The following is a 27432-nucleotide window of genomic DNA, read 5'->3' on the forward strand; positions in this document are numbered from 1 at the left end:
GGACCTGAGAATTTAGGATGTCTTCCTAAAGATTGCAGAAATTTTATCGAGAAGAGAAGAAGGTTGAGACTTGGTAATGGAGATGCTGAGGCCATTCACAAGCTCTTTATAACAATGCAATTGAGGGACAGGAACTTCTTTCATTTGATGGATGTTGATGATGAAGGCAGGCTATGCAATGTGTTGTGGATTCATCCCCGAAGCAAAGCTGCATATGAAGAATTTCATGATGTTATAAGCTTCGACACAACTTACCTGGTGAATAAATATAAGATGTCTTTTGCCACCTTCGTCGGCATCAATCATCATCGTCAGTCCATTTTATTAGGGTGTGCCTTGGTTACACATGAAGATGCAAGATCATTCAAGTGACTCTTCATGAATTGGCTCGAGGCAGTGGGAAACATTCATCCTACTGCTATATTAACGGACCAGTGTGAGAGTATTAAAATAGCCCTAAGGGATGTGATGCCCAACACTATTCATCGATTTTGCTTGTGGCATATTCTGTCGAAAGTGCCCCAGAAGTTCAAGAATGTGGTTGATTTTGACAAGGTAGTTGTTGAGTTCAAAGCAATGGTGTATGACAGCATTACGATTGGTACTTTTGAGAGTAAATGGGCTGAATTTGTAAGGAGTCATGGAATGGAAGGAAGTGAATGGCTGAAAGCTCTATACGACGACAGAGAAAGCTGGGTGTCTGTTTACTTGAATCACACTTTTTGGGCAGGTATGATTTCTACACAAAGAAGTGAGGGAATGCATGCTTATTTTGATGGTTATGTTCACTCTATGAGTACACTTAAACAATTTGTTGAACAATATGAGATCGCAATAAGTAATAAGATTCAGAAGGAGTTTCGTGCAGACCATGAATCAAAGAGCAAAGTAATGAAGTGCATATCACAGTTTGAGTGGGAGAATCAATTTCAAAGGTCATACACAAATTCAATGTTCAATTTAGTTCAAAAAGAGATCATGAGGGTATTGTATTGTCATTTTATTCCACCAACTGAAGAGGAATCAATTGAAGCAGTCAATCATGTTGGCATTGAAAAATACAATGTTCTGGAGAGAAGCATAGTCAACAATTGGTATCATAAGGAGTTTACATACACTGTTGACTACAGACCGAATGTGAAGTATATAAGTTGCAACTGCAGGAAGTTTGAATTCAAGGGAATTCTTTGTTGTCATATTTTGAAGGTAATGTCTATGAAAGACATTCATACTGTCAATGAAAGATATCTGTTAAGGAGATGGAGGAAAGATGTCCCTAGACGACATTCAAGTATATTTTTCGCTGGAGGTTATCCACATATGATAGACGAGTATAAGAAATTCCAAGAACTTGAACGATGTTTCCAGGAGTGTAGTGATTTATCCATTGGCAGTGCAGAGAAGATGAAGTTCGTTAAACAAAAATTAATTGATTCGAAGAAGGAGCTGTTAAATTGGAATCCAATAGTGGAAGTTTCTAGTTCAGCACACTCAATAGAACATATGGCAGAAGAACAAGCAGTTGGAGGTACACCTGTGTTGGATCCTCGAGTTACCCGCCCCCGTGCAACTAAGCTGATCCATGCAAATTGATCTGAACGGTTATTGAAATAAGAATCATCTGGACCAATGTAGTACACATGATTGTCTAAATTGTGATTTGAAATATATCTTAATAGAACATATTTTTATGTACCAATAGCATTTACGTTAAAATAAAAAAAATCTATACTTAATTTTGTTGACAAAAAAATCCAGCTGATCTGAAACGAGAAATTGAGTTGATCGCAGCTTAGTACACATGAGGGACAAATTGTATATTAAATTTGGATTTAAAATATATCTTAGGGGGCGTTTGGTTTAGGGGAATAGGAGTGGGGAATGAGAATGAGAATCATTGATTGTCATTGTTAATGTTTGGATTATAGGAATAGGAATGCAAATAAGGGAATGAATCCTTGAAATTGGGTAATAACTCATTCCCATGTACCTCCCCTTCAATGAGCCATTACCCTATTTTCATCAATCAAAATATTCCCTTATTCCAAAAATACCCTTGACCTAAAATTAAAATTTTCTCCCTTAATATCAAATATCAAAATATATATATATATATATTTTTCATAGCACTTCTCTCTCCTTGTTCTCTCTCATCATTTTATCACACACTTTCTCTCTCCTTAATCTCTCCTATCACACTCTCTTTCCTCTTTTTTTCTCATAACACTTTCTCTCTCATCATACTTTCTCTCTCCTCAATCTCTTCCATCGCACTCTCTTCCTTCTTTTTCTCTCATTATACTTTCTCTCTCATCATACTTTCTCTCTCCTCAATCTCTCTTGTCACACTCCCTCCTTTTTTTTCCTCAATATATTTTCTCTCTCTTCAATCTCTCCCATCACACTCACTGTTCTCTTTTTTCTCATCACATTTTTTCTCTCATCATACTTTCTCTCTCACCATACTTTCTCTCTTCTCAATCTCTCTCATCACACACTCTCTCCTCATTTTTCTCATTATATTTTCTCTCTCTTCATCCTCTCCCATCATACTCTCTTACATCATATTTTCTCTCTCATCTTCTCTCATCATGCTCTCTCCTATCACACTCTCTTTTCTCATTTTCTCTCAACACACTTTCTCTCTCTTCATTCTTTCTCATCACACTTTCTCTCTCATGAGACTTTCTCTCTCATCATTCTCTTTCATCATATTTTTCTCTCACATTCATCTTTCTCTCAAATCTAATTTTTCTCTTATTTTCTTTTAAGGGTAAAAAAGGAAATTTTGATTTATTCCGATAGAAAATATGCAACTAACCAAACATTGCTTTTAAGAGTGATATCCATGCTCATACCCATTCTCATTCCACAATACAATGATTCCCATTCCGATTCCTATTCCTAGGAAAGAACCAAACGCCCCCTTAATCGAATACTAATATCACTTACGTTAAAAATAAAAAATTTATACTTAATTTTGTTGACTAAAAAATCAAGTTGATCTGAATCGAGAAATTGAGTTAATCCCAATGTAGTACACATGCTGGCCAAAATTGTACATTAAATTTGGATTTGAAATATATCTTAATCGAATATATTTTTATGTACTAATATCACTCAAGTTAAAAATAAAAAATTCTGTACTTAATTTTGCTGACAAAAAAAAACAAGCTGATCTGATTACAGCGTAGTACATATAAAGTAAACCCAAAATAAAAACTTGCAGCTTAAATAAAACATGCAATAGATATGCGACTACCCAATTCATCTTGGACAAGAGAAAACATAGATATAGTTTATAAACGCAACATAACAAAATAACAGGCAAATCTTTGTTTTTCCCATGACCAAAACATCAATACAAGATCAACCCCTTCACCAGTCAATCCTTCTATGGCTTGGTTCACCCAACCACGCCTCGTCCCCATGCATAGATAGAAACAGCCAACGATAATCAAGGGCTGCCATCCCCCCTTTTCCAAATAGAATTTCAAGTGGGTGATAAGAGGGCAGTCCATGCATTCTAAAGTGGCGGAATGCTTCAGGCTCATTGGACTAGAGAAGATTCAATTAGTAGAATAATATATAATAAAGGAAACTAACAATAGAGGAAGAATGAAGTTAGTACCTCTTTGAACTCGAACTTCTTGTAATATGATGGTCCAACGAAAATTACATTTTCAGGTAACAAATGGGTGACTCCCTCTCATGCCAAGAACCACTTGAACCTGTCGAAAGTATCTTGATACTTTTCAAGCCTCAATGTAATATCCTCAGCCGTTATAGTCTTGTTGAAAAACTCCAAAATCGACTTCGCTGCACCCAAGATGAGTTTCTTAACCACAGCATGGCGTCCTGTATCTTTTCGTTTGCCATTGCAAACCATGTAGAAGAGCAATTGAGACTCTTCATCTTCAGTCCATTGTCTTTGTACAACCATTTTTCTGAGAAAGAAGAGTAGAGCACATGAAAATACGATTCTTATATTTGAGAGATCTTTACGATCCAAAATGAAGATATAAGGACGGTTCGTATACCCTAATAATGATATAATAAGTGGAAATTTCAAAATAATAATAATGAGTGGAGAAGTTTTTTAAAGCGATAACCATTGACTTAAAAATCATTATATTATATTATAATACATAAGTATATACATATTGTATATGAAAAGCTATAAATATATCATTTTGTTTTTTAATTAGTATTAAATTTATTTTAAAAATTATTCTAATATGATAGTTTTAAGATGAATAATAATAATAATGTGACACCATCTCATAAGACGAGATCTATTCAGCAACCATTGATCACACATCATACATCCTTAGGATCCACCCCTACAAGATCAATAATTTCATGAGCTTGGGCTTCTTTTGTTGACATAAAAATATCTCTTTTCCATGTCTTGGGCTACAACCCAAAGAGGCATACCTGTTCTTTATACATAAACCTTTGTGAGGGTTTCGCGAAGTTTCACTATTTGTCTCATTTCCATGAAAAAGTCCCATGATCTTCCGTCATAAAAAGAACTAGCAGGTTGATGAATCATAATTCTAACCTAATGTTATTGATATAACAGGTTCTTCTATCTCGCATGATTGAGCTAAATTAAAAGATAAAAAAATAAAAAGAAGAAAATGGAATTGAACAATCGTACGGGCATTTCTATGTTGCATACGGCTACGCAACGGAATTTACTTTATTCTTCTCTTCTATTCTATCGAAGAAATCAAATTTATCTGATTCAAATCGTTGAACTATCCATTTACCACTCTTCCTTTCGTAGGAGAAAAATACTATGATGGTTCTGTTGCTTTAAATAGATATTTTATCTATGATTTAGCAATTTCAAAGTTCCCTTCTGATATGATCAAATAAGGAAAAAAGTTTGTGACGCTAAAAGTACTCCCGACACATAAAATCAACAAATCGGAAATACTCTTTGTTTCATACTACTATCTCGATACAAAATCTTATGTTATGAAAAAATAATAAAATAAAATAATGTTTTATTTAGATCGAACTCGAAGTGCCATGCTATTATTACTTATTATTCATATTCAATATGGCGAAGGCATAGTGTTTCTTTTTTTTCAAATCAAAACTCATTGGCGCCAAGCGTGAGGGAATGCTAGACGTTTAGTAATTTCTCCTCTGACTAGGATGAAAGATGCCATCGAAGTGGCTATTCCCATGCATTTTGTATGCACGTCAGGCGTCACAAATTACACAGTATCAAAAATAGCTATTCCTAATATTACCTATCCGTCGGGAGAGTTTATAAATAAATAAAGATCCCTAGTCTGATCTTCTATACTAAGATATACCATGAGGCCAATAATAGTATTCGAGATCTCCTCGTTGACCTCTTGTCCTAAAAAAAAATAATCTTTCTCGATAAAGTCGGTTGATTAGAACAAAAAAAAAATCCTATCCTTTAGTCCTTCGGGAGCTGTACATGCACCTTTGGATGCAAACGGCTCAAAATCAAAATGAAACTGAGAAAAAAGAATCAATGTGTCGATTCTTACGAACAGAATAGATCCGCTTCTCTTTGTTCTTACGAACATTATTTTTACCTTATTTTCAATGAAACGGAATAAATATTAACCTTTTCTCATACAAAATTTATTGAAAATTTAGGTAAATAGTATAGTCTTTTCCAATTCAAATGCATAAAATAAAGTGACATAGTGTCTAGTTTTTTTATAAAGGGGTATTTCCATGGGTTTGCCTTAGTATCGTGTTCATACTGTCGTATTGAATGATCCTGGTCGATTACTTTCGGTCCATAGAACCCGTCGATGGGATAGAGAACCCGTCGCTATCTCGGCTGTGCTATCGGGGACTCTGGGGAAGTCGGAATAAGAGAGCACTCCTCTTGAGGTGGGCTTGCTACTTAGATGTTTTCAGCAGTTATCCTCTCCGCACTTGGCTACCCAGCGTTTATTATGGGCATGGTAACTGGGACACCAGAGGTGCGTCCTTCCCGCACTTGGCTACCCAACATTTACCATTGAGCGACGACCCTTCCACTTGGCACCGTCGGATCACTAAGGCCGACTTTCATCCCTGCTCGACGGGTGGGTCTTCCAGTCAAGCTCCCTTCTGCTAGGGGTGATCGCGGATCGGGTTGGTTCGGTTATTGGAGTAAAAAATTATCCGACCCTACTAGATCAGATAATGCAATATCAGGACTCTACATCCAACCCTTTATCTTGCGGTTCTTATGTATCAAATATCTAGAGGTTTGTCAGTTACTTGGACGTTACGCCGCTCTTTTTGACTTGCACTCGAATCATTAATACATTAATTTTCCTCTGTTGATCTTCAAATCTACACGACCTTCGTGAACGTTTCATTAGTATAAGTGAGATATTATTTTGATTAAGAGTGATCGCAGATAGGGTTAGTTCAGTTATTAAGGTAAAAAAATATCTGACTCTTCTATATCAGATGATACAATATCAGGACCCTACATCCGGTTGTATATCCGACGGGTTTATTTTTTTCGATTCGCTTTGGGTTGGTATGAGCGGGTTGGTCGGTTTGGCGGGTTGACAGCTCACCTACCTTCTACCTTTGCACTCGAGGGCCAATCTCCGTCCATGACACCACATCAATATTTTTATTTTTTAGATGAAAAAAATATTGATTAAAATTTTATATTTAAGATTCATAATATTTTTTTAATTGATAAAATTGTTGAATTATTTAATTTTTAATGAGATATTATTTTGTTTTATTGGATCGTGGTTGGGATCTGACCGCAATTGGTTACGACCCCTTTCTGGGTTCACCGTCCCATCTAGGTTATATTTTGGTTTGGAGCGGGCGGCCGAAGGTCGCCCAAAAGCCGCCGGTGGTGGGCAAGTAACTAGATTGTTGGGCCCCGAGCGAGGGGGGCAACTTTTGGGCGGCCTTCGGTCGCCCGCTCTGAACCAAACTATAACTTCGGAGGGACGGTGAACCCAGGGAAGGATCGCAACCAATTATGACCAGATCGCAGCCATGATCCGGCCACAATTGGAAGTGGTCCGTCCCTTGGTCCACAAAAATGTGGACCAGGAGATCCTAGCGAGAGACCTACTCGGTAACTATTCATCATACATCAAAGAAATTACAATGTCTCTAGTAATAATCGATCTGTGATACCATCTCACCAGACGAAAGACCTACACGATCGGTAATCATTCATCATACATCATAGTAATTATAATGTTCCTAGTAATAATCGATCCATGACATTATCACACGAGAGACCTACTTGATTCGATAACCATTTATCATAGAAATTACAATGCCCTTAATAATAATCGATCCATGACACCATCTCACGAGACGAGAGACCTACTTGACTTGATAACCATTTATCATAGAAATTACGATGCCCTAGTAATAATCGATCTATGACACCATCTCACGAGACGAGATCTACTCGATAACTATTCATCATATATCATAGAAATTGCAATGACCCTAGTAATAATCGATCCGTGACACCATCTCACAAGATACGTTATATATATATATATATATATATATATATATATATATATATATAAACATGTATTTAATTTTGTATGTTTGATATGTCGTGCGTTTTATTTTATTTAAAATTAAATTAAAACATACAAAATTAAATAAATGTTTATATATATATATATATATATATATATATATAAACATTTATTTAATTTTGTATGTTGATATGTTGTGCATTTTATTTTTTTTAAATTAAATTAAAAAGTTATTCCTTCAAATATATGGTATACATAATTAATATCAATAACTAGTCTTCAATTCTAATATATTCTTGGGTATATATTAACTAGAGAATACAAAACGTCATCTTAATTTGGTATACAAAATTAATATGTGCTCTATTCCAATATATTCATGGGAAATATAAATTGACTTCATCTTAATTGTAAATTAATGGTCAAATATTAATCCTATTTAAACGAACTAAACTAAATCATCATCTACCATTATATATATATATATATATATATATATATATATATATATATATATATATAATTTTGTATGTTTGATATGTCGTGCGTTTTTATTTTTTTAAAATTAAATTAAAAAGGTATATATATATATACATTTATTTAATTTTGTATGTTTGATATGCCGTGCGTTTTATTTTTTTTAAATTAAATTAAAAAGTTAATCCTTCAAATATATGGTATACATAATTAATATCAATAACTAGTCTTTAATTTCAATATATTCTTGGGAAGTATATATTGATTAGAGAATATAAAACGTCATCTTAATTTGGTATACAAAATTAATATGTGCTCTATTCCATTATATTCATGGGAAATATAAATTGACTAGATAATACAAAATGTCATCTTAATTGTAAATTAATGGTCAAATATTAATCCTATCTAAACGAACTAAACTAAATCATCATCTACCATTTGCCTATACGATAATGTCACAAAGAACACCAATCAAGAAAATTCGAAGCAATGAGTGGTTCGATCCTCCATCGCCTAAGAGCATGGAGACGCTGTATCTTAATCTCAGCGAGGAACAAAAGAAGCTGGTGGAGTAAATGAAAGATCTGAAGGACGAGATGAAGGAGTTTCTGATTAGGAGTTGCAAAGAAACCACAGAGGAATATGTCAGGGACATGTTGTTGGAGGATTTTCCTCCGCCAAAGACGTATGAGCTGTTTTTAGAATGCGTGAAAGAAGAAGCTGATCGTAAACGTGTCTCTGTGATTATGGTTTCTGATAGCTCTTCTACGCAGTGATTTTATTTTGGGTTTACATTATGGTGTTGCTCTATTCTTCTGCACTATGAATAAAAATATGTTTTATGCTATAATCCAACCCGTATTATTTATTTCGAAATTGAGTTTTAAGATATATATTAATCTGACTAAAAATCCAAAATTAATATTCGGCTCAAAGTGAACAATCAAACCGATCTTATCCAACGATCTTATCCATTGAATTGTTATTTATGAGAAAAATATTGCAAGTACATATTTTTGATTTGCTCAGATAAAATAAGGATCGATTTTATTCAATAATCTGTATTATTAGATGTTATATATTATGGAAATTTGGATTGGTTCCATAAATTATGGAGGTGACCCTATCACACAGAGGAATATCTCATAATCCATATCAAATTTATATAAAATAATAACATTTCAAAAATAAGGATAAAAATAATATTTATTGGCAAGGGTAAGGAAACGATGGAACACGGCAGAATATTGAGGATTAGATTATTGAGAGAATGAACTTTTTAGAATTTGCACCCAAGATGAGTTTCTTAATGATAGCATGGTCTCCCGTGTATTTTGGTTTACAACAGCTTCAGTTCATTAAGAATAGAGCATGTGCAATAAAAAAGAACATTTCATTTTCTTAAAAAATTTTAAGATTCTTGAAAATTTTTAATGAAAATATGTATTCATAAAGGATTCCTTTAATCAACGCATGTATCTTAGAAATGCATGTCATCTTGGAAATGTAATTAATTATTAATATAGAGAGATAATTTGCATGTCTCTTAGAAATGCATGTCATTTGGAAATGTAATTAATCATTAATATATAGAGATAATTTTTAAAAATTAAATATTAAAATAAGTGGAAAGGGTATAATTGACTTATAAAATATGATATTACTTGCATACCCTTAATAACAACCCTAAAAATTACTAAAAAGCTCATTCTAGCTGGCCAGATTCTGGTCATTTAGCATTGTCCATTATTTTTTAGTACTTTTTTTGTTGTTGGAAACTAGACATCAGTGACTTTCCAGTGATATATGACTTGCCCTGGAATTTGTTCCCAATAAAAGCAGATTGACACAAAAATCTAAAGGCTTCTAGAACTTTTACATGTCAAAATTTTTTGAGAGATTTTATGCTTTCCAGCCACTTGTTTCCTTAATTTTTTTTAAAAAAAATTTAATTAAATTTTCAGTTACTTTCGCCGTCTATAATTTCTAGTGTCGATGTTGTTTTTCTTATTTTGATAACTAGAATTGTAGAATATATTTACCGGAAGAAAACATCTTTCCTTTAATATGGTCAGTTTGGCATCCTAAAAAAAAATTGCATTGAATTCTGGTGGGAATAATATGACTGATACACGTTCATGCAAAATATAGTAGTATGTTATGGACATGCTAAAGAGTTGAATGCAGGTAAAGCCATGCGGAATTGTCACCATGGATGTGAAACTCAAAATAATTTCTGAGTTCTTACCAAAGGTTGCATTTACTTCATTCAAAGATTCAAGTTTTTCATATATTCATTTTCCACTATCCTAAATGAGCTTCACCTTTTCCTTTCTGCAGATTTCACCCAAGATTTGTGATGAAGTTTTTGTCTTTGCTAATGAGGAAGGTATAAAAAGACAAACGCCCGATACATTCAGAAATTTAATGGCTCACCAAATCTGAATTTATTAAAGTTTCTCCTTTGCTTTGATTGGTTGCTTGTTTTTTTAGTGACTCCTGGTCAAAACACCAACTTTGATCAATATCCTTGGAATTATTTTGTTGTGAATGTGCTTAGGTTTTACCTCAATATACCAGATGTTAAGATGGCCTTTTGATAAACTGAAGCATACTAATGTGTCAGATTATTACTGAATTTTTGTGTGATTTTTACTTATTAAATAGAGTGGTTCTATTCAATAAGATTGAGATATGCCTTCTTTTTAGCCTTAAAATTGTTATTTCAATTTTTGATGTCCATAACAAAAGGTGATAAATGTATGTTTAATAGCCTTTTGATGGTGCTTGAAATCCATTTATGATTGAGATGACTTTGATTGAATATGTTGAGTCTTGAGGTTATTTGTTATATCATGCAAACCTTGATGTTAAATCTTGTTATTTATATCATTGTTTTTTGGGGATCAAATGGCTAAATTAGAACATTGAATTTGAACTTTTACTTTTTGAGTTTATGAATACACTAAGAATGACCTTTTACCGGAGGACACATTTTAAATATTGTTGACGTAGGCTTTGGAATCATTTTTAGTTGCAAGAATTTCTCCATCATTTAATATTTGATTGTGCAGATTGCCAACAGATTGATACTGAACTTCCATTGCAGTCTTCTCTTCAAAAAAGTTTGGATACTCAAGAATCAAAATTTGAAGAAACTCCCATGATTGGGCTCGATGCAATGAAACGTGCCAATTCTACCCTAGAGGACTTTGTAAGGCATTTATTTGTAAATTCCTTGATCTTCATCCTACTTTTTATTGGTTATGCTGCTATAACATTTCAATATCTACTTTATAACAAAATTAATGTAGCCCGCAAGGGATAACCTGTAAGCGTTGTGAGTGATGGGGGGAAACTATCAACATGAAGAAAAATATATTAGAAGACGAAGAAAAAACAATCATACAAAGATGATGACAAAGGCAAACAACTTTAGGGTTGGCATCTATATACTGAGTTATTTGGAAGGTAAGGGAAAGATTTTTGTTCCATTGTCTAGGAAATCCATTTTAGAGGAAAGGTCAGGAAACTTTATCTTGTTTTTTAGTTGAGGAAAATTTTTAGTTGTGCCAGTTTCTGTTCTCAATTTCTAGAAAATAGTTAACAACAAAAATGTGAAAATTGATCAAATTATAAATAGAAATTTAAAAATTGCGAGATTTTTTTTTATTTTCGTACAAAAATCATGAGGGATAATTTGATATATATTTTCACATTTTTCTGTGATCTATTTTCTAGAAAATGAAAAAACTGAAAATTTCCCTAAAACATACACAACCTTCTTGAATGCTCTTATTTTCCTCTAAGAAACACAAAAGAACAATAGATCTTGACACATGTCACTTTTATAAAAAAATAAAAAATTTAAAGATTGTTGGAGATACTTACCTAATTGAAAGCACGCATCTTATCAACTAAACTCCACCACTACATCTAAAAATTTTAATTAGGAAAAAAAAAGAGAGAATGAGTAGATAGTGCTAGAACTTACACAGCTTGATGATGGCTAGACACACTTGTGAAAATTTTCTGTTTTAATAATCTATAACTAGGCTCACTAGGTTTTTGCCAACTTGAACTCGATACCGATGCAACCAAATTAGTTTGCATTGTTATTTGACACTTCAATCTTGTCAATGGCAAACTTCATTCTCGTCTCAAATTTGATATAATTTCTTTGGGTAGAAGAGGTGAACATAAAAGACAAACTGAAACCAATGAAATAAATTATATGTTTTCTATTTATAGAGGCTCCTGAAATTTGTTGACTAGATACATTAATTATTGTGTTTGTGAAACATATCCTCGCCATGCATATCTTTGATGAGTTTAATCTAGTTTGTTTAGTACATATTGTCTTGATTCATTGTGCTGGCTGTAAAATTTAAGTTATTGGTTTGCCTTTCAAACTATTATCATGAAAGAGGCATTTGAAACATAATCACAAAAAAGGTTGCCTGGTTTGACATGCTATTTGCATTCTGTGAAGACCATGCATCGTCAAATGACAATACAATTTATATTCTTTACCTCTTTGTCTCTATAAATAATTGATTTGTCCAATTCATTCCCTGATTGAGCTACATATTGGTGCATTTTTTTCTCTTTTTTTTGTGTGTATATGTAGTGGGTGTTTTAAGATAAGGTTCACGCAGCTTAGAAGTTGACCCAAGTCACTGAGATGTAGTTGAGACTCATGGCTTTCTGCTTACGTATCACCATTTTGAAATTCTTGAGCAACAATATAAATTATCTGATTGAACTATTCTTTTGATGGCTCATTTGGAATCTCTAATATCAGAGAAGTTGTGTACAAATAGTTTTAAAGATAAACTTACTAATTGATTAGTCAATCCTTGTCCTGGTCTCTGTAACTTGACTTGCAATCTTACCTTAGTCACTAAGAACACTAATGTTATGGACAAATTCTATTTCAACCTATATAATAAACGCATATCAGTGTATCAATATCATCATCATAGAAATTGCACCTTGTTGGACTCACTGCTGGTATTGAATTAAACTAACACCAGTATCATTCCTATCCTGTTGAAAGTTGAAACATATATAGCCATCCCATGGTTCATGGCATTCTAAATATTTCCTTATAAAATTACAGTGCAGGTCTTATTTCATGTTTCATGGACTAGATGGTAACAATCCAAAGGAGATATTCAAGTACTTACCATTTCTTTCTTTCACGGAGAGCTACATATATCAGGTATACTGAATCCCATGAAAGAAATATGCATTAATTATTTGGAAGGATGAAGTAGATTGCTCTTTTTGTCTATCACTTTGCAGCTAGACACATTGAATGAGAAGGAATTGCAATTACCATCCAAGGTAATTTCACCAGGAACAGACTTCATAGCATCACCAATTTTCTAAAGATTGTCAACAAGAACATCAAACTTTGTTTTCATTGGAGGTGTTGTAGATTAGTTCATGACTCCAACTTCTCACTTCTGACATCAGATTTAACAAATGCTTCACTGTGAAGGTTAAAGGTTGTACACTGGGAAAGAGTTTGAGCAACTTTTGCAGAGGCGATCCTTTTGACTCTCTTGTTAGTGTTTTGCAGTTTCATGGGCTTCTAACTGTGAGGTTCAGTACCTTCTATCATGCAGCTTTTGTTGCAGGAGTTTATATTACAAATTTTGATGCTCTTGTGACTAAATTCTCTTTCAATTTTCTTATAGGATAAGAAAAGAGCTTAATTCAGGTCTTGAGTACTGGTCACTTGAAAGAAAACTTTGTCATGCTTTGTCAAGAAAAAAAAAGGTTCATCAGTGGCCCTTATTTTTGTCCTTATTTTTGTATGCTATGTTCTGTCCATTAATTGCAGCTCTGATGGTGATCACAAAAAGGAAATAGGATGAGTAGTACAAAAAAGGCAAATAAACTAAGAATGGAAGAGATAAATATCATTTAAATATTTTTATATATTTTTTGAATTTCGAATCGTTGTTTATTTGTTTGAGCAATGTTATTCATTGTTGTATCTAGTCTCTTCTTTATCTGCTAGGATTAACAGAGCCTAGCCACAAAAGAAGACTGGAATCTATTACTCATTGAACATATTATGCTATGGTTTGTCAGGATATTGTATGAATCCATTGTTTGCATGTTATACTTATGGAAAACTAGCATAATTTGTTAGGCAGAGATGACTATAATAGGAAGCATTTTGGATTCACCCACCAATGGCAGTTTTTCTGCTTGAGCATAATAGCTATACACCAAATCACAGTGAGGTAGAACTATTGTGGAAGTTATTAAAAAAATAATAATGCTATTTCTTCAAGATCTAGAATCCTTGAATTTATTACATAAATGTAAGCCTAAGTCCATAATAGACTAAAAATTATATATTCATAATACTTCTATCTCTGACAGTTTTCATTTTTCCATTTTCAGTATTGACCTTTGTATTTAGTCCCCTTTCTCCTCTTGCTTTCCGTACTTCATTGTCTTTTCTTGTGCCCTACTGCTCTACTATTTTTGTTTTTTTTTCCATTTTCAGTTTTTCCTTTTTATATTTAGTCCTCTTTCTCCTCTTGTTTTCGCTAATTCTCTTCTTTATTGCCTTTTCTTGTGCCCTCCTGACTATGTTAATAGGGTTGTAGTAGTCTTTCATTAACTCTTTTTCATACAGCCATCTCTGTTCATTTAGCTGAGCCCTTTATAATCACCATAATAGACTAGTCTTACAAAATTTTACAGATCAAACATTCTAAATTGTCAATTTGATAAGTTTTTAGGCAGGAATACAAATCCTCGTAATTATCTCAAAGCATGAACACTTTAAAGATGAGTTTGTCATTCTTTGAATTAACAGCATAATTCTATAAAGTTTGTTATGAGTATGACAAAGGAACTGGCATCGGTTTCAAAAATCAATTTACTTCCATGCTTGTACTTACAATGAGAAGGCTGGATTTATCTTGCTTTATTGCTAATAGACCATGCAATTATAACTTGTAAAAATTTAAGAAACTTGAATCATGCGTGAGATTATAGCTTCAATGACATTATAATTTGAATGGCATCTGTCAGTCTCCTTTTTTGTTTTGAGTATTCACCAACATCAACCTGACATGTCATGCTAAATATATTTTTCTGCCAGATAGTAGTTGAAGATGTTCTGAAAGCCATTCATCTAAAATCATTTGATTACAGAGTTCTCAATCTGTTGCTGTACCAACTAAGGGGTGAACAGGTATACATTATCACAAGCCTACATCTGGTGACATAATTAATCTCGTTGTTTCAAATTTGCATTTTTGGTTTAAATGATTAACATTTTGAATTTGTGTCAGTCATTTACTATCACACAAAAGGTATACATTCATCATTTTTTTATTCTTCCTTTTCCAAATATTCTCACAAGGAGAGGCCGTGTTCTAAATGGTGTTGTAGGAGGCCGCCTAGGCAGCGCTCAGACAGGAGGCGGAGGTCATTCGCCTCGCTTTTGTCGGAGGCGGCCTTAAAAGGCAGGGTAAAACAAGTAGGTAAAAAAAAAAACTTAATTGCCTTCCTCCTTTGCCTCTTTCCGCCTGCAGCCGCTTGGCAACTATTGTAGCTTTTGCCGCCAGCCACTTGCGCGGTTGCTCGCCATTGCCGCCTGTTGCCGCTGCTGCCATCAGGTAAGGTTTTCAAAAACCTAGATTTCAAAGTTTCCTTCGGAGGCTCGTGCAAGAACGCTAGAACGCCTCGCCGGACCTGTCGCTAGGGTACAAACGCCTCACCAGACTCGTCGCGAGGGCGCAGATGCATAGCCCGGGCCCGACGATAGGCTCGGATGTGTCGTCCGGGCCCAGCGAGGATTCTGTGTTAGAGTGTATACTAAAAGCCTAGCTTTTGTAAACATTTATTTTTTGAAATAAAAGAATCACATTGGTCAAATGTCTATATTTATTTGTTGAATATAGTTGTTCAATTAATTTATAAAGTAGATAACATGGTGTGTGGTGTCACACACAGAAGATCATGTTGTCAGCTCTTTATAAATTATAAACAGTTGCTCACGACTATGATGAAAAGAAACAAACCATTGGTATAGTCGTAGTGTAATTAGGTATTAGTTTATCTTGACTAATAAATTACACTAGTACACTCTAAGTGTATTGAGTAGGACCATTTTAGGTAAGTTCTTTTTATACTGACTTAATAAAAGAACTAGACCTTAGTTATTATGGAAGTGTGTACTCTTAATCCTAATATAATAACAAACACATATATTTAGTATTTATTTCTTTAATTTATCAAAGGGTGAGATTTAGCTTGATAAATCAATAGGCCCGATAAGTTGGGAAATGATATTACTTATAGTGTGTGTTGTTGATTATAGAAGAAAACTGTGTCCTAGTTATCTAGGTTGAGAATGCCCCCAAGAGGAGCTCATAAGGATTGTCATGTTAAACTTTGCAGGTGGACTTAGTCTGACATGATAATGAGGTTGAGTGGTACTACTCTTGGACTTAGATATTAATTAAGTGAGTTGTAGTAACTTATTTAATTAGGGGACATTCATTATCTTAAACACAGGGAGACTAACACACTCATGATAAGAAGGAGCCCATAATGTAATTTGGGATTGGTGCGGTAGCGCAACAATAACTCTATAGTGGAATGAGTTATTGTTGATAAACTTGAGTTGTGTGTTCGGGGCGAACACGGGATACTCAAGCTCATCGGAAGGCCAAAATCAATTTCTCCTCTAGGTCCCTGTCGTAGCCTCATTAGTGTCTTATAAACCACTCATTAAAAGTCCTTCTTGGTGTCCAAGAAAGGAGGCAGACCCATTGCTTGGTAATGACCGACCACCATCTCCTTAAGAGGGCCGACCCTCTTGCTTGGTGACCAAGCAAGTAGGGGCCGGCCATAATAAATTCAAATAGGAGGGGTGTTTTGAATTTTTAAAATTTTCTCCTTGTAGAAAACTATAAGTTTTAAAAGAGAGATTTTAATTTTAAAAACTTCCTTATTTGAATTAGGCCACATGGTTTAATAGAGAGTTTTAAAAGTTTTAAAACTTTCCTTTTTTAACCATCTTCATGGTTTTAGAAAAAAGGAAGAGAAGTTTTAAAATTTAAATTTTCTATTCATGTTAAAAAAATGAAATTTTTTAAGAGAAGTTTTAAATTTTAAAACATGGTTTTAATTTTTTAAAACTTTCCTTTTTAACATCCACTTTAGGAAAGAGAGCTTGTAAAATTTTATAAGAGGATTTCTTCTTGTAAAATTTTATAAAAAAAAATATTTTCTTATCCTTGATGAGGTGGCCGGCCACCTTGCTTGGTGCCCAAGCAAGGGGTCGACCAATCAAATTAAATCCTCAATCAATCCATGATTGGTGATTGATTCAATCAAGAGGAAAGAAAAGGAAAAATAAAAGGGAAAAGGAAAAACTAGAAGAAGATTTTAATTTTTGTAAAATTTCTTCCCTTATTTGCCTTGGGCAAGTAATATAAAAGAAGAGGTGAGGAGGCCTCATGAGATAACAACTCTTATTCTTTTGCTTGGTGATCCTCTTGGTGTGGTCGACCCTCTCTCCTTCTCCCTTTCCCTTTGCTCTCTTTTGCTCTTTGTTGGTGGTGGCCGAATATTAGAAGGAGAAGGAAGTTTTGGGTGGTGTTCATCTTGGAGGATTGTCGCCCACACGACGTTCAAGGCAAGGCGAGGAATACGACAGAAGATCTCGATGTCATTAGCTTGCAAAGAAAAGGTATAATTAGCAATTGTTTTCCGCATCATGCTAGTTATTTTTCTTTGTTAGAATTCCAAAACACAAGAGGCATTAGATCTAGTTTTTCGAATTAGTAATTCGTGATTGTGTTTTTTCTTTGTTTTTCGAATTTGTGATTCGATTGTTCTTTTTGGTTAAACCTAGAGTTATATAAGGAAATTAAATATTAGCTTTCCTTAAAAGGCTTTGTCTAGGAAGTGGTGGTTGCTCTCATATCCAAGAAGGCCTTGTGTCTCGCCATGTTTAACCTGGAAGCCAATTTTGGAAATTAATATTTAATTGAATTTATAACGTAGGTGGATTTGGATCAATAGTATTAAGTTCCGCTTGCGATCCAAGTCTAAACCATTAAGAACAGATAAGTTAAATTTGGAATCAATAATATTAAATTCCGTTTGCGATTCCTAATTTAACTTCTAAAGAACACAATAGGTTGTTTAAGGAAAGGTTCGACACTTTACAAAATTTTTGTACAGTGGAACCGATACGATTTTCCTAGGACTAACCAACATTCTGTGCACACGCGGCAGACTGTCCAGCTAGCGTTCGTTGCACGTGCTGTCCGTCGCGCGTGCTCTCACGGAGCAGAAACCGATTAGGCTTCTTTTTTTTGTGTTGTTTTGTTTTTAAACTTAGGATTTAATCAAATATTTAATATTAATAATTTTAATCAACTCCTAGCTATGATTAAATAATTTAAATATACTTAATTAAAATTTAACTTACACCGCATACCTTGTCCCCACCTAAGATATTTTTTCAATTTAATTTTTTTTTTGTGCTTAATATCATAATCCAACCTTTAAACCGTAAAGGTAAAATCCTAAATGACATACCCACAAGCTAAAAAGAATAATTGAAAAATAAAAAAAAATCTCAAATGCACTGATCACATATACATAGCTATTAGTCTATTATATATTAAATTTTCTAATATTTAGATTAAATTGTTACGCTAACTTTTAATTCTTAATTTTTCTGTTATTATTGAAGATTAATGGCGGAAAATGAGAAACAACCGGAGGTGAAATTGAAGCGGAAGAGTAATGATATTGTTTGGATTATGGGTACAGTATTGCAAAGAAAAAAGAGATTGGATCACATGCAAATTATGTAAAAGACTTATCAAGGAGGAGTTTATCGAATGAAGCATCATATTGCAGGTATTGTGGGACAAAAAAAGAGTAAGAGTTTATTTTGAAAATAACAAGAATAAGAAGTGAGAAAGGGTGGAAGAACTAAAAGAAGAGAGGGTGGAAGTAAATATAGGTGTTGATGTAGAGGATGAAGATGGTCTAGTGGAGGGAGATTCTTCTAAAAAACAAGTCAAAGCACCTCAGACCTATTGATAAGTGGGCATCTGCAATCGATCCAATAAAGGCAAGACAACAAAACATAAATGATGCATTAAAGTTAAAGTTTACAAACTATGTGTATGAGTACCTTGCAAGATGGATTTATGAGGCGAGGATTCCTTTTCATGCAATTGACAATCAAGGCTTTAGACAATTTATAGAGGCGGTTGGTCAATTCGATCTGGGCTACAAACCTCCAAGTCAATATCTTCTAAGAGAGCCACCTTTGAAATAAGAAGTTGAGAGAACCAAATTATCTCTTAAAAAGCATGAAGAAGAGTGGATGAAAAATGGATCTTCAATTATGACTGATGCATGGACAGATCGCAAGAGGAGAAGCATTATGAATTTATGTGTTAATTGCAAACTAGGTATTTCATTCTTTGGTTCTATTGAAAAATCCTTGGAGGCACACACTAGGACTTACATCTTTGAGTTTGTGGGAAAATATATCAATGCAATTGACCGTCAACATGTGGTTCAAGTAGCGATAGACAATGCAACAAACAATGACAATATGGCAGCCGCGGAGTTGTTGAAGGTTGCACAACTTCAAATTTTTTGGACTTCTTTGGCAATTCATACAATCAATCTCATGCTTGAAGCAATTAGAAAGTTACTTAAGTTTAACGGAATACTTGAAAGCAAAGGCTCTAACAATATTCATCTATGCACATCATAGAACTTTGGCTATTATGAGGAAATATACCAAGAAGAGGGATATTGTGAGATTTGAGGTGACTAGATTTGCTACTTCGTTTTGGGAAGTCTCAAAGACAAGAAAGATCAATTGAGACTTATGTTTACATCTTAGAGTGGAGCAACGCAAAAGTAAGGAGTAGTGTGAAGGGGAAAGCGGCGGAGGCAACGGGAACAAGTATCTCTTTTTGGAATGATGTTTCTTTGGCTTTGAATGTTCTGACCCCTTTAGTGAAAGTTTTACGCCTTGTTGACGGTGACAAAAAGCCCTCAATAGCCTTTTTATTGGGTGCACTTAAACAAGCAAAGGAAGATATTAGAAAGACTTTCAAAAATGAAGAAGTTGTCATCCCTATTTTGAAGATTATTGATGAGAAGTCTAAAGGTAGACTTGATAGTCCTTTGCGTTATGTCACTTACTTGTTGAATCTAATTTTTTACTTCAAAGATCCAAGCATACAAAATGACATCAATGTTATAAATAAGTTCTTAAATTGTGTTGAGAGAATTTTTCCCTCTGAATTGGATATACAATCTACCATTTCTAATGAAGAATTGTTGAAGTATACGAATAAATCTGAAAACTTTCGAAGAAAAATGACGGTCACGACATATGAGAAGGTGGATGTGTACCATAACTTTGATCCAGGTTGTATCTCTTTTCTTTATTTCTATTCACTAGCATATTTGTCTCTTTTACTTATTTTTGGATTATTTATTTATTTGCTTCTTTAATTTTTTAAGTTGGATTGTGGTCCAATAATGGTGGTGACACTCCAAACTTACAAAAAATGACAATGCGATATCTCTGTTTAACAAGTAGTTCATTGGGGTGAAAGAAATTGGAGCTAATTTAAAGGGATAACTGTATTATTTATTCTTTATTTTTATTATTTTTAATAATTTTCTAATTATTTAGATACATACTAAGAAGAGGAATAGACTCGAGACATCAAGATTGAATGATCTTGTATATGTCAAATTCAACGTCAATCTTATGAAGAAAAAGGTAAAAGAGAAATGGATGGAGATTTGTTTTTATCCTCTCAAGCTAGTGAAGCTCAAGGTTGGCTTGTTGATGGTCGTGATGAAGATGAGGTCGAGTCGGGTTCGCGACTTACTTGGAGAAAGGTGGCGGAGGTCTCGAGAGTGGATGAAATACTACAACCAAGGAGGAGCGCAAGGAACATCTCCATTAGAGAACTTGATGAAGATCTAGATACATCGGAGGAGGAGAATGATGGATATGTTGATTTTGAGTCCGATGATGAGAGGATTATGGATGTAGTTGATGGTGGATGTGTTGATAATTTAGAAGCTTAGTTATGTTTGGCCTAGTCCTTCTTGACTTGTTGTCATGTTGAATTGAAACTTTAAATTTTCTTAACTTAGACTTTTGGTATAAATAATGATATTACTTTTTTATTATTAATATAGTGATGAATTTTTATTAACTATATTGTTAGATTATCTTTATTGTAGGAACCCTAAAAAAAACTCAACCGCCTAGGCACCGCTTAAGCAGCTGAGGCAGTAAGCGGTCACTGACCGCCTCGCCACCGCCTACCGCCATTTACAACACTGAGGAGAGGTCTGTTAAAGAGATTGCGTAGTGAGGAGAGCATAAAACTCTACCTCTTAATTAACATTTTTCAGATGAGGATTCTTAAAAATATTCTTTAATTTTAAGAGGTCTCCCATGTAAGCACCTAAGCATTTTGAATTGGATTGAGCTTTTTAACATGGTAATACTGCCTTACAATAATTTGAGATATTCCAAGATATTTAAGTTTGACTGGTGTTTGTCTTTTGCTACAAATTCTGATTAGTTTGGTTGCTTTAGTTGTGAAATAAGTAGATGGGTGTTGAACAGTTCATTACTATTATACTGTCTTCACAATGTTTCAAATTCATTTTATACCTGTCAGTATGTGGAAATCATTTTGTTCCGCTTACTGATCATGACACAAGAGGATCCAAAATCCTCGGTATGTGAGGGATTACTTCCTCCTGAGCTTATCCTTCATCTGCAAGTTTGTTTGCCAATTCGTCCATCGTTTGTGAGATCATCTGTTCTTTATGAGTTCCTTCGCCATCAACAAATTCGTCCACTAGTTTATCCATCATCTGCAAGTTCATTTGCCATTTGTGAGTTTAGACACCATTTACTAGTTTGCCCATGAGTTCATCTGCCATTTCGAGTTTGTTCACAATATGCAAGTTCATTCATCATCTACAAGTTCATCCACAAGCAAGTTATGAGCCCATCCTTCATCCATTCATTGCAAGTTCATTGTTCCAATATGGAGATGTCCTAGCCCTAGCCCTAGCCCTTGTTACGTAGCCACAATCTCATTCTTTGCCTATTTTGTGCCCTCGTCATGACTCACCCAACACCAGTGACACCTCCTTTTCAGTAAGTGAACTTCCTCCCGCTCCTTTTCTTCTTCCCCCTCGTTCTTGTCTGTTTCTTTACTCTCCTACTTGTCGAAGTGACTAGAACCATTTGCTGACACAAGACGAAATGACAAAAAATTCTTTAATTTCGACTGGGGACTAAAACCCCAGCTCAGAATGGGATTTTAGTCCTTGGTCTTCAAACAATTTAGAGTGAATATTTATTTGACGTAATATGTGTTAATCTGATAATAATAGAATGGGCTATCAATCACCATGGAAAATTTCTGTGTTCAAATAGGTCAACTATTCATCAAGAACTCTGTTTTTCATTTATCCATATGAAGATTGATTTGTGATTTTCTTGTTCATTCTTAATTAATATAGTGTCTATCATTTTTAAGGTCAATGAGCTACATATGGAGTTTCTATCAGTTTCAGAGTATTTGGTTGAGTTAGCAGATGACCTGTGAGTATTTGCTGTCAATTGCCTCCACTATTAGCTTAAGCACATTGATTGATGAAATGGCTTATAGCTTATATTTTGTCAGGCCATTTTACCCTCATGGCCACATATCAAATTGATTGTGAACACTTGAAAAATGTGCAAAACTGAACAGCAGTTTAATATGATTTTCCAACACCTATGAAGGTGCAAGGAGCTGTTTTCTCATTTTTCTCTCAATTTTGAATTGCCTGAGTATGGCTACAAAATCGTGACAGATTTAAAAGAAGAATAGTTTCTATCTGTTTTCTCCTTTTTCTCTCAATTTTGAATTGCCTGAGTATAGCTACAAAATCCTGACAGATTTAAAAGAAGAATCATTTCTATCTGTTAACTAGCCCACCTTAAAGGTCCATTAGTTCCTGCAATGGATGTGAAGAAAGTCCACCTTTGCCAAGTCATAGGAAAATTGTCTTTTTAGTTTAACTTAAAGTGCATGTCTTTGCCATGTACCATACAGAACATGCCCTTGACTCATAAACAGTTATGTAAACAACAAAGTGCACCTTTAGGAATATTGTAGGGTTAAGCATATACTTGTATTTTCTAGACAGCTTTTAACTGGTATTTGCAATATGTAACAGTCAATACGTATATAATATATCATGAGGTTTGCCAAACTATGGATACCATTGCTGAGATGACTGGAATAGTTTTCCCCAAGTCAGAATCACACTTCCACTAATTGGTTAGTCATTCAGTTCACATACACATAATTCATTCTATTGTTATTTACAAACTACTGTTTGTTGATTCATTACTACTATTTTCCCTCTATTTGGCCCACTTTTACTAATGATTATCTGAAAATGTAGGTATGACTATGAGGTGTGTCTATATTTATCAAATTACATTTGGAGCATGTCAGGATCAGATAAATCTAACTCTTATGAAGTTACCATTGGACAAACATTTCTTGTATATTTAGGATGATGTTATGGAGAACAGCTTCAATGTACTGCGTATGTTTGTCAGGATATATGGAGCTTCAGCAGCACCATGTATGTTGGTGAGCTAGTATTCCTTTTAAATTCACTTCAGTGTCATATGTATATGCAACATGTAATCTTGTAGACTGCGAAGTTACATGACATGACATTTTGAACGTAGAAAAACTTGCCATCGTCAGAAAGTGCATAGGGGTATCTTACTTTAATTTAAGACTGAACAAAGCTTATGCTTGTTTCTTCGTTTGTTCTGAGGGACATACCAGGACAATCTGGCATGCACAAGTTGACTGCATTTTAAAAAATCTGGAAGAAATACAAGGTCAAATATGATGTAGTGTCTGAACTGTTCTAATCCTTTTTACAGGCACAACGTATTACCGATGCGGAGAAGAAATATGAGTGCCTGTCGAGGACTTTGGATCAGGAATTGTCAACAAATTATTGGAGAAGATGTGAAGAAGCTACAAGAGAAGGCAATTTTACTGAGCAAACCAGACTGCCAACAAATGTATTTAACATCGATACTAATTGGTGTAACTTTCACATTTCTTTTTTTCCTTCAGGAGGGTTAACTTCTGGTCATGCATTTGGCACCTGGAATATTCCTCCAGTTATTGTCGATGAGGAATCCTTCAGATTGGAAAGGTATGCAATGCATGGTTATCCCACTCTGATTTGCTTATCTTTGTGTGCATAGGCATGGCTCTCAGTACTCAATATTGAGGTTGCTCCTAAAACCATTTCTGGAATACTACTATTCTAGTAGCATTTTCTCATCCTTATTTGACAGGGCGATTCTGTTCAAGTACTCGCACCGTATTTTATTCCTGGAAATTGGTTCCAAGTTATTTAGATCAAAATGTTCATTTTTTGCAGGATGAAAGGATGAAAGTGGGAATGTGCCAGGATACTTAGGAAGGCTCTGCCACCCACAGTACATCTCCAAATGAAATAATTGATCATATGGCTTGCTTGTCCAGAAGTTGCAACTAATATTGGAATCAACTGTATCTGCTCATTTGCACTTGGAATCTTACTGTATTCCCATAAGAAGCTTCTCGTAGTTCTTAGCTTGTGGGATTTTAGTTTTGATTGCGTGGGATTTTTGGTAAAAGAAAATGAGTTCCCTAGTAAATTCTATTACCAGTGAAGTGTTACATGAAAGATGAATTAAGATTCATATAAGATCAAGGATATTATTATTCAGGATCACCTGACCCCTCATGCAAAGGGGTATTGTGCTGGTAAAGTTTCTCGTAATTTAGGTCTAGAGGTGACAATTTTTTTCGAACTCGAGTAAGGATTTATTTTTGACCTGAACAATGGAAGGATTACCTTCATACCTGAATACATAATTAAATTATATATAAAAATTATTACTTATTTTTGTTGGTATTTAATTTATTATTGTTGGTATTTAATTTATTTTTGTTGAATATGATTAAATTAGGAGTAATATGTTTAATTATAATCGTTACTTTTTTATTTTGTCTTTTTTACCAAATCGATCCTTCCGTCATTATTTGGATTAAGTGAGATAGAAAATGTGCACATGACTTTCCCAAGCCACAGATTTCACCATTTGAAATCTAATTCTACTACTAAATCTTTATTTCCCTAATTTCACTCATGGAGTCATAAATCTTACTTTCTCCCCCCAAATCCTATCAGTGAATACTCCAGATTTCACACGTCGAAAAAAAAACCACGGTGGGTTGAATTGCTGCGCCACATTTAGCCTATGGAGTTCATGCTCCTATGTGGATGAACCTTTCAGTCTTAGGTTCGAACAAGTAAAAATAAATATTTTAATTTTAGAGATATCATAGATTTTATGTTATCTTTTCTAGACCTAGTAATGGTTAAAAGAAATGCATCTGATTTTGTAATCATTTTGACATGATGGTTACAATATACTTTTGTAAAGAAATTTGCCAACTGATGAATTGTTTCATATCTTAGTAAAGAAATAATTGCATAAGATTTATGATCTATTAATGATAAAAATTTATTTGTGTCTGTATTTAGGAAGTATGACTACATTAATAATGGGAGAAAAAACTACCGTTTCAATTTGATTGAAAATAATTTAACTTTTTTGAGTAATCTACATTCTTTACTTTACAAGTCATATTGATCTCATTTATGATATATTGTATGATTATTTTGATGTTGATTATTTTTTCATTTTTCTGTTGCAGAGAAATTGTTAAACATAATTTTGATCTATATCAATTTTCTTTAAATGGTGAGCTTTTGTTTTAAGATTATGCATGTTTTATTTTTAGTGTTTTATTTGAAAAAATTAATGAATTGGTATTTTTTTAGTCAGGGGAAAACATATGTTGTGTTTGTTGGATGTAATCCTGATATTTATCATAGTTGGAACGAAGCAAATGCCTAGGTTAACAAATTTAGCGGTTCTTCCCATATGTCATTTTCGAGTTGGGAGGAGATCGTAAGAGTTTTTAACACGCATATGAAGGAAAAAATAGCATATGTTTTCTCTACGTCTAGTGTCACAAGAAGTTCAAGTGCATATGTTTTCTCTACATCTAGTGTGAAAGGAAGTTAAGTGTATCTTGCAGTTCAAGTTCAAGGAGAAAGCTTGAGCAATCAGAAAGAATAGATAAATTAAAAGTTTGTTGTTAGGTTTAGAAAACAAGAATCGTAATCATGCCTCTAGGGTTGCAAGGACAATTGAGGAGATAAAAAAACTACAATTGAGACATGCTTATCTTGTTTATAAAACTTTATTGGATATGATACAAGGCTAATGTATTGAATCTCTTTCACTTATATTCACTATTATGAACTTGGAATTATTTTAAACAATATGCATGTTCAAAATATTATTAGAATCATCATTGAAAAAACACATCAACCCCAAATATACATCCAATTGACTATGGAATTGACTATCTATACATATAATAGTATCATTAATTTGTATCCAATCCTACAATCCACTACATGATCAAACCATGGATATGTATAACATTGAAAGTGACGACAAAACACCCAAAACATCATTACATGAAAACAAAATCATTTCTTGCTTATAGATCCTTGAGAAGAGCTAGGCTTCAAGACAACATTACTGGTAAAGTCACTGATGGCCCCATTCTATGTTGAGCATCTGTGTAAGATCTCAGTCCCAAGACTGTTGTTAAGTTAGTTCTGTGTTTCACAAAAGCAAGTTTCTGAATATTAATTGACTGGTTAACCTATAATTGTCAAGACAGAATAATTAAAAAACATGAAAAACTATTTTGATAATTTATACAACTACTAAAACTAGTATCAAAGAATTAAAGCAACTTACATTTATAGAGAATATTGAGCATGAGCTCCCTTAAATATACACCCCATCTTGATGTGGTCTTCTCACCTATATATAATTACAGAGAAGAATATATACAAATAAAACATAAGAAAACATTAAAAAAAAAATAACAGATTTGCTTTGATTTGAGATTGCCTGTAGTTTTTCCTTTCTGCTTGTCTCTAAGATCCGTTGGAGCTTCATCCGATAAAGCACTGCTTTGTTGTGTGTTGTCTTCTTGAAGTGTTATTCCCCATTAGTGGACATCATTTTCCCCTTGCAAGCCCTTTGATTATGGTCTGATCCACCGCAAATCCTACATTTGTTGCATCTTTTTGCACCTTTGAGTTTATTATTTTGAGTTGCTATATATTGTTTTTTTTGAGAAGTTGCATTTTTTTAGAAGATGTAGGAGGAGGTTCATCTGATTCTCTTCTCCGT

At 33.9% G+C, this 27432-nt stretch overlaps 1 protein-coding gene across 7 annotated transcripts in view; it reads left to right on the forward strand.

Annotated features, from left to right (window-relative positions):
• LOC122015162 overlaps positions 1 to 24878 on the forward strand; it is a 28449-nt gene extending 3571 nt beyond the window's left edge. Inside the window, exons 2-15 of one of the 7 annotated variants that reach the window (XM_042571909.1) lie at positions 10194 to 10259; positions 10347 to 10395; positions 11081 to 11220; positions 13129 to 13230; positions 13314 to 13355; positions 13513 to 13616; positions 13712 to 13793; positions 15139 to 15231; positions 22616 to 22680; positions 23532 to 23544; positions 23645 to 23725; positions 24031 to 24139; positions 24230 to 24311; positions 24543 to 24878. In XM_042571909.1, the coding sequence (XP_042427843.1) occupies positions 10194 to 10259; positions 10347 to 10395; positions 11081 to 11220; positions 13129 to 13230; positions 13314 to 13355; positions 13513 to 13616; positions 13712 to 13793; positions 15139 to 15231; positions 22616 to 22680; positions 23532 to 23544; positions 23645 to 23725; positions 24031 to 24139; positions 24230 to 24311; positions 24543 to 24555 (1041 nt within the window). In that variant the 3' untranslated portion in view covers positions 24556 to 24878. Of the gene's footprint in view, positions 1 to 10193; positions 10260 to 10346; positions 10396 to 11080; positions 11221 to 13128; positions 13231 to 13313; positions 13356 to 13512; positions 13617 to 13711; positions 13794 to 15138; positions 15232 to 22615; positions 22681 to 23531; positions 23545 to 23644; positions 23726 to 24030; positions 24140 to 24229; positions 24312 to 24542 lie in introns of those variants that run through there. The other 6 variants (XM_042571908.1, XM_042571911.1, XR_006120841.1 and 3 more) reach the window with 6 other exon arrangements.
• The last annotated feature ends 2554 nt before the right edge of the window (positions 24879 to 27432 follow it).

The sequence above is a fragment of the Zingiber officinale genome, chromosome 8B (genome assembly GCF_018446385.1).
Source record: "Zingiber officinale cultivar Zhangliang chromosome 8B, Zo_v1.1, whole genome shotgun sequence".
NCBI lineage: Eukaryota > Viridiplantae > Streptophyta > Magnoliopsida > Zingiberales > Zingiberaceae > Zingiber > Zingiber officinale.